At 57.2% G+C, this 7,081-nt stretch overlaps 1 protein-coding gene across 1 annotated transcript; it reads right to left on the reverse strand.

Annotated features, from left to right (window-relative positions):
- Positions 1-1,763: 1,763 nt before the first annotated feature.
- GALR2 (galanin receptor 2) lies at positions 1,764-4,202 on the reverse strand. Its single transcript, XM_041409316.1, has 2 exons — positions 3,856-4,202; positions 1,764-2,551 (listed from the first exon to the last, which is right to left on the reverse strand). The coding sequence occupies exons 1-2, from the start codon at positions 4,194-4,196 to the stop codon at positions 1,771-1,773; spliced, it is 1,122 nt and encodes a 373-aa protein (XP_041265250.1). The 5' UTR covers positions 4,197-4,202; the 3' UTR covers positions 1,764-1,770.
- Between the last annotated feature and the right edge of the window lie 2,879 nt (positions 4,203-7,081).

Here is a 7,081-nt window from a genome sequence, read left to right on the forward strand (position 1 = left end):
ATATTGCACCCCCTGCCATGCCAGCACAGGGACCTGTGCTCTTGGGCAGTGCAGAGGCACTGGGCCAACATCTCCATCCCCAAGGTGAGCTGATAACTGCTCAGGAGAGTGGATTGAACCCCTCAGTGTGTGTGGGATCCATTGGAGGCAGACCCTGTGGCTCTCAGAGCAGAGGTAGATGAGGGCACGAGGAAAGGGAGGCTTTTAGCTGTGTTTGTGCAGCTGCTTCAATGTTGTCCCTGGCTGTGAAGAATTGAGCAGGGAGATAAATGCAGATGTAATTAATGGAGCTGCTTATGCACTGCTTTCTGTAACTTATGCTGGGAACAGGACTAGACTAAATATCACCATTACTGATAGGAGGAGGTGGCCAATTTATGACCCTCTCTGTGGGGAGAGGAAGATCTGGTTATAATAACACTCAGCAGGGGAAAAGAAATGTTTTATAGTCAAAAGCTTCTCAAGAAAAAAAGGCCAAGCACTGGGGCTGGGTGGAGGAGAGCTCTGTCAGGACCAGACCCCCAGGGAGAGCCAGGGTCCTGGACAGAAATACCCACCCCAGCCCTGGGGAGCTCTGCCGTGGGGATTCACAACAGTGAAATCTGTGCAGACAGACTTAGAGCCTCTGTAATGGCTGTTTACAGAGACCTGACCTTCATGGGGACTGTTTGGGTTCACAGCTGGGAATTGTAGGGATGCACAGCACAGCTCATCCTGCACTTTGGCCACCACCTCTGGCTGTGCTCTGCCACGGGGTTTTCAAAAGGGTGACTTGATCCTAGTCCCGTGATGCTCTTCTGGTAAACAAAAGGAAGGATTTCTTTCCCCCGTGGAGCCTTTGCAGGGCTGAGAGGTGGGAGTGTGAATCACAGCAGCCTCTTGTGGGCAGCTGCACTCAGCGGGTGCAGTGACATTCCCGTGCTGCAGTGCCCCCCTCCAGGGATGCTCGGGCATCACCCACATCCTCCATCCCCCTCGGCTTCCCTGCATCCAGCAGGACCCACCACCCCCCAGCCTCTCCTCTCCTGCAGCTGTGGGGCTTCCCAAAGGAGCTGGACACGGCAGGTGGGGTGGAGGGGCTTTATTTATTCCCGGGCTTGCTGGGCACCCCCAGCTCTCACACAGCCCTGGCTGTCCCACCTCAGTGTCAGTGCCCTGCTTGTCTCCACGAGCACCTTGCCTGCTTGAGATGCTGAGCTGTCCCCAAGCTGTGCAAAGGCATTAAAATCCTCCTACCATAGGTGCATGGCTGTGCTTCCCTGGCAAACAACCTCCCTTCCCACTGGTCCTTGGTGACCCTCTGTGCTTCACTCCTGGATTTTCCTACCTGAGCTGGGTTTGTGCCCAGCGCTGCCCCGGGATGCAGCTCCTAAACCAGGACACAAACAAACCAAGACTTTCCAAATGCCCCTAAAAGTGCTTCCACAAGCTCCAGATGCTGTGCTGGTTAGAGGGGCCAGAGCTTTTCACAGGCTCCGGGTGTAGATGCAACAGGGAGTAAGTCCATCCATGACAGAGGAGCAGGTGCTTACACATGGCAGTGGATTTTTGGGTTTGATCTCTCTCCTCTCAGCAAGTGCTTGGTGGAAGCAAATCCTATCCTTGGCTGGTTCTTGGCTTAGTTTGTATCAGCAGCACCACAGTAATGATATCTGGGTGCATTTGAATGAAAAGGGTTCAACTGCACCCATTTCAACCCAAAACGTAGCCCGGCCCCAGGCCTGCAGTGCTGCAGGAGACTGCAAAGCCGTGGGGTGGGAGGGAGCTCTGCTAGCTGGCGTTGAAGGTGACAGAGGAGCCCTCTGCTCTCTGCTGCTGCCCCTCCAGCCCTGCCTGCCCCCAGGGCTGTGCGGGGCCCCTGCAGCGCGCGGCCGAGCGGCCGGGCAGCGCTTCGCTCAGCTGGGTCACCTCGCTGAGCTCTGCCTCCAGCGTGCTGACCGTGTTGGCAGCCTGGGCCACCCGCACCTTGTGCGCCGCCTTCTTGCGCAGGAGGCAGCTGAAGATCTTCTTGAAGCCCTTGCGGAAGTGTTTGGAGACCAGGGCGTAGACGATGGGGTTCACGCAGGAGTTGGCGTAGGAGATGACGTGCGAGAGGATGCGGAGCACGTACGTGGAGTGGTTGAGGGGGAAGTACCCGAACCACACGCAGAGGATGACCAGGTGGTGGGGCAGCCAGCAGAGGCAGAACAGGACGGCGACGATGATGATCATCCTGGTGACTTTCCTCTTGGCCTTCTTGGACTCCGACATGTCCTGGAGAGGGTCCACGGAGCGCCACAGGTAGCGAATAGTCCGCACGTAGGTGAGGCTCAGGATGAGCACGGGGATGATGTAGCTGAAGATGAAGGTGCAGATGTCCATGACCTTGCGCTGCGAGATCTCCCAGATGGGGTGGCAGACAGTCAGGTTGGCCAGCTGGAACTCCTGGTAGTAGCTGAGGTAAGGGCCCGAGAAGATGAAGGAGAGCCCCCAGATGACACAAATGGCCAGGAGGGCGTTCCTGGGTGTCCTCAGCTCCCTGGAGTGCAGGGGGTATCGTATGGCCAAATACCTGCACAGGAAAGGGAGAGGGACATGGCTGCAGTCCTGGGGAGGGCACAGAGAGAGCATCGCCAGGAGCAGGTTGGACAGAGGGCAGAAATGATGGATTTGGGCTTTCCAGGGCAGTTAGTCACACAACTGATTCCCTGGTGCTTCTTAGGGACCCTGTGCAGCTCAAAGGACTGAGGAAGATTCTCTCCCCTGACCCTGTCCCATCACGGTCTGCTCTTGGCAGTGGTTGTGGGGACAGTGGGATGCTCCCATTGTGTCCCTCCCCTAATCCAGGAGACCCTCACTTGACCATCACTCTCTGGCACAGTGGAGCAGTGAGGATACAAAGGCAGGAGCACATGACCAGGAAATCCAGACACAGCATTCCTTGTACTGGCACACATGAGAGCACATCACCCCTTTTCAGTTCTGTAATTAGCTGGTGCCTTAATTGCATCCAGATCTGAGGCTTGTGCAAGCCCTCCCTTGCTCAACACATCTGTTCTCTCAGCTCCATGGGATACGGGGGGAGAGGCAGCCCCTGGGGGTGCTGTCAGCAGCCAGTGCTGTGCTAGGATGGCAGGACACATCCAGCCAGGCTCCAGGGCCTCCCAGGGGACTGGCACATGCACTTCCCACATCCCACCTTGCAGGGTTTGGGCACTGAGTGGAGCAGCACCAGGAGCTCCCAGCCTCACGCTTGCTGCAGGGTCATAACTCATCAGCCCTTGCAGAGGCAGGGACTGAGGTAAAGCACAGGCAGGAGCACCAGGCTTCCCAGGAAAACCCACCCTGGAACAGGCAGGGATAACCAATGGGACAAGGGACAGCATGGGAACAGAAAGGGGCTTTTTGCTAATAGAAGGGGAGGGTAGGAAAAATCAGTGTCTCAGCTCAAACATCCCAGTGTTTTTTTCTCCTCAAGGTCTGCCTGCTTTGCTGGGGGTTGTTGGGAGGGAAGGGGCTCTCTCTGTGCATCCCAGGAAGAGCCAGAGCTGCACAGGGACTCAGCTTTGCTTCTTTCTCATTTTTCATCCCCTCTTCACTGCCATGGCCTGTGCATAAATCCCAGTCCTTGAGCTTCAGGGTCTGAAACCTTCCTCCAGCTGGGCACTGGGGCCAGGGGTCTCCATGCAGCCCTCTGCAGCCCCTCATACTGGGACTTCCTAGCACACATCCACTGGGAATGCTCCTTGATTCCCCCAGGAGCCCCGGGAGATCACAGCAGTCAGGATTTAGCTCCAGGGGAATTTGCCCCCTCCCTGCCCAGAGAAAGGGGAGCCTCAGGATGCAGGCAGCCCCTCCTCCCGTTCCCTTTCCTACCTGTCGAGGGAGACGGTGGCCAGGGTGAAGCTGCTGGCGTACATGGTGAGGTAGATGAAGAAGTGCACGGCCTTGCACATGAAGGGCCCGAACACCCACCCCTCCAGGGTGTAGATGGTGGCTTGGAAGGGGACGCAGAAGAGGATGAAGCAGAGGTCGGCCACCCCCAGGTTGAGGATGAAGAGGTTGGTTGTGTTCTTCACCTGCCCATTGCGCAGCAGCACGGCCAGCACCAGGCTGTTGCCCACGGTGCCCACGAGGAAGATGATGAAGTACACGAGTGGGATGATGACGGACTCGGGCTGCCAGCCCCCCCCGAAGCCCGCCAGCGAGCCGTTCATGGCCGGGAGTGCACGGCTAGGGCGGGCACCGTGCGTGGAGAAGGCACCGGGGGGCACACACGGGGAGAGGGGGTGCACAGGGAGATCACTGTGGGGTGCACCAGGGGGTGCAGGGGGAGCACGCCGGGGAGCACAGAAGGGAGGAAAAGGGAAAGGGAAAGGGGGTGCAGGGAGAGGTCAGTGAGGAGCACACCGGGGATGCACAGGAAAGGGGTGGATAGGAAAAGACATGCAGTGGGGAGTGCAGCAGGGATGCAAAGGAAAAGGGGGCGCAGGGAGAGGTCAGCAGGGATTGCACGGGAAAGGGGGTGCAGGGAGAGGTCAGAAGGGATTCAAATGCAAAGGAAAAGGGGGTGCAGGGAGAGCGCGCCGGCGAGCACAGAAGGGACGCACGGGAAAAGGGGGTGCAAGGAGCCCGCAGCGGGGAGCGCAGCAGGGATGCACGGGAAGGGGCAGAACGGTGCAAGGGGAGCCCGGAGAGCGCACGGGAGCTGCACGGGGGCGGGGGTGCATGGGGGGCTCCGGCGCTCTCCGTGCGCCGGCGGAGCGGGGGGGCCCGGGGGGCTCCGGGGCGCGGCTCCCGCCCGGCCCCGGGGACGGCATCCCCACCCCGCTCCCCTCGGGAAGCTGAGCCGGGCCGGGCCGGGCAGGGCAGGGTTTGCCCTGGGATGGGGTGAAATGTCAGTCAGTGCTGTTACCCCTGCGGAGGGGCTGGGCGCCCCAAAGGGAGCTGGGCACCCAAAGTGAGGCGTCTGCAGGGGGTTTTCTGATCGCCTCCCCCTTCAGTAGTCACTGAAAGAGGGTTTGTTCACCCCCAAGGGCTGCAGGGCTGGTTTTTAGCAATGGGAATCCTCTGACTGCAAATTTGTCCGCATTGTCCAGCGGCAGCGAAATCCTCGCACCAAAACAGCCGAGGTGGGTGAGCCCAGGTTTTCAGGAGAAACTGCATTTCTCCCCACGGCTGGGAGAGCAGCGGGACACATTGCGGCGAGAACAAATCTTTTCTCGTGCCATGTCTTCTTCCTGCAAAATTGCCTTTTTGGTCCCGCGCGGATGGAAGCCTTGGGAGCGGCCGGTGCAATCAGATCTCCAAGGACTCTTCGCCTGACCCCACCCCAGCCTGCCTTGTTTTGCTTCTGCGGAGGGAGAAATATTTAATGCGTCAATAACTTCTGTAACTAACTCGCCCCGCAGCTTCTCCGTTCTCTTAGTGGGCGTTCGGCGCTGAGCCCGCCGTGCTGGGGCTCTGGGGACACTCACAGCCGTGTGACACGGCCACCACAGCACACCGAGCCCTCCCCACCTGCCCAGCCCCACAAAACCAGCTCCCGTCCGGAGACCCCTCCGGGGTGAGGATGCTCCGTGCTCCCGATGACATCCCGCAGGGAAAAGCAATTAGGAGCAGCACAGCGGAAATTCGGGAGCTGCTGAGACACGGAGCACAGCTCTGCCTTGCTCTGCTGATCCCAGAGAGGCTGCGTGTCCCCAGGGAGCCTCTCCGGTGCCACATCCCCCGGCACGACCATGGGGATTGCTGGGAAACTCGTGGGGAAGCCTGGCCCCAGGGAGGTTCCACCCTGTGTCCAAAGGTGTCTTTGGTCAGCCTGCAGAGAGGCTGGGTCCATCCTTATGCTGCAGAGGGAGATTATTAAAAAAAAAAAATAGGGAAAACACTCAGTTTCTTCCCAAATAGCAGTAAAACTCAGGAGTAGCAGGATAAAAATAAATAGCAGCAAAATACATTTTTGTCCTGAGACATGGAAGGGTTATTCGGGCAGGGGTGCAGGAGGATGATCCACATCTGCAAAAGAAAGATCCTTTGGCCAAAACCAATAGGAAAAGGCCAAAACCAATAGGAAAAGGCACGCTGTGGGGCTGGCAGAGGGATGTGAGTGCCTGTAGCTGTGGATTTGTGCTCTGCAGCAGTCCCTGTGACACCAAAGGCAGCTCAGGCTGCCAGGCTCCCCTCAAGGCTCTGCAGGTTTGTGTGACCCCCAGGGCAGGGCCAGCTCTGCAGGAGCAATTCACACACCCAGGCGGTGGCTGATGGGTTTATCCTCCCATTTCCAGAGTCCAGAGGAATCCAGAGGAGGAGCAAAGCTTCCTGCCAGTGTGCAAGAAAGCAGAAATGTTCCTGTGCCACACCTGGTGGCTGTCCTGACACTGGAATAGGTCCTTTGGGATGCTTTTTTGGGAATCTGAGGGTGGGTGCTGCTGTGCCAACCTAAGCCAAGCCTGTGTGAATAGCCACAGCTGCAAGAGAGGGGCTGTTGTTTGGCTTTAATTATATATATTTTATTTTATATATATATATATATATATATATTTAATAGGCTTTAATTGCTGTGCCTGCTTAGTTCAGCATCATCCTGGAGCACGGTTTGGTTCAGATAGGGAATGAATCCCTGGGAGATGCATTTGGAGCCTGGAGCAGAGAGTTTAAAAGATGTGCACAGAAAGCTGCCACTTGAGGACATGGTTGATTTTTATTTCTTTTATTATTATTATTTCCCCTTTGAGCTTTGCTGTCTGTGAGAGGAAAGTAGAAGTTTGAAATCAGGAATAACAGGTCACGGCTGAGCCCTTGGAAGGGGAGAAGAGCCAAATTGCTCCTGGTAGTGTGACAGCAGAGTGCAGCCAGGCAGGCAGAGCCCAGGGCTGGTAAAGACGGGTCTGGGGGCACCAGCAGCTCTTGGAGCATTTTGTATTACAAGGGTTTATGTAAATATTACCATTAGGTGCTCAAATAAATTTGGTGTTTGTCCCGAATGAGGTGCCCAACCCCATGAGCAAAGGCCCTGGTTTTAAGTGCTCACACCATGAAACAGCTCCGGGGTTAGGTGAGGTGAGGGCAGTCTCTTCTCCCCCCAGGGGGTTAAGGCACC

This window comes from Onychostruthus taczanowskii, unplaced genomic scaffold (genome assembly GCF_017590055.1).
Source record: "Onychostruthus taczanowskii isolate IOZ18803 unplaced genomic scaffold, ASM1759005v1 scaffold30, whole genome shotgun sequence".
NCBI classification, from domain to species: Eukaryota; Metazoa; Chordata; class Aves; order Passeriformes; family Passeridae; genus Onychostruthus; species Onychostruthus taczanowskii.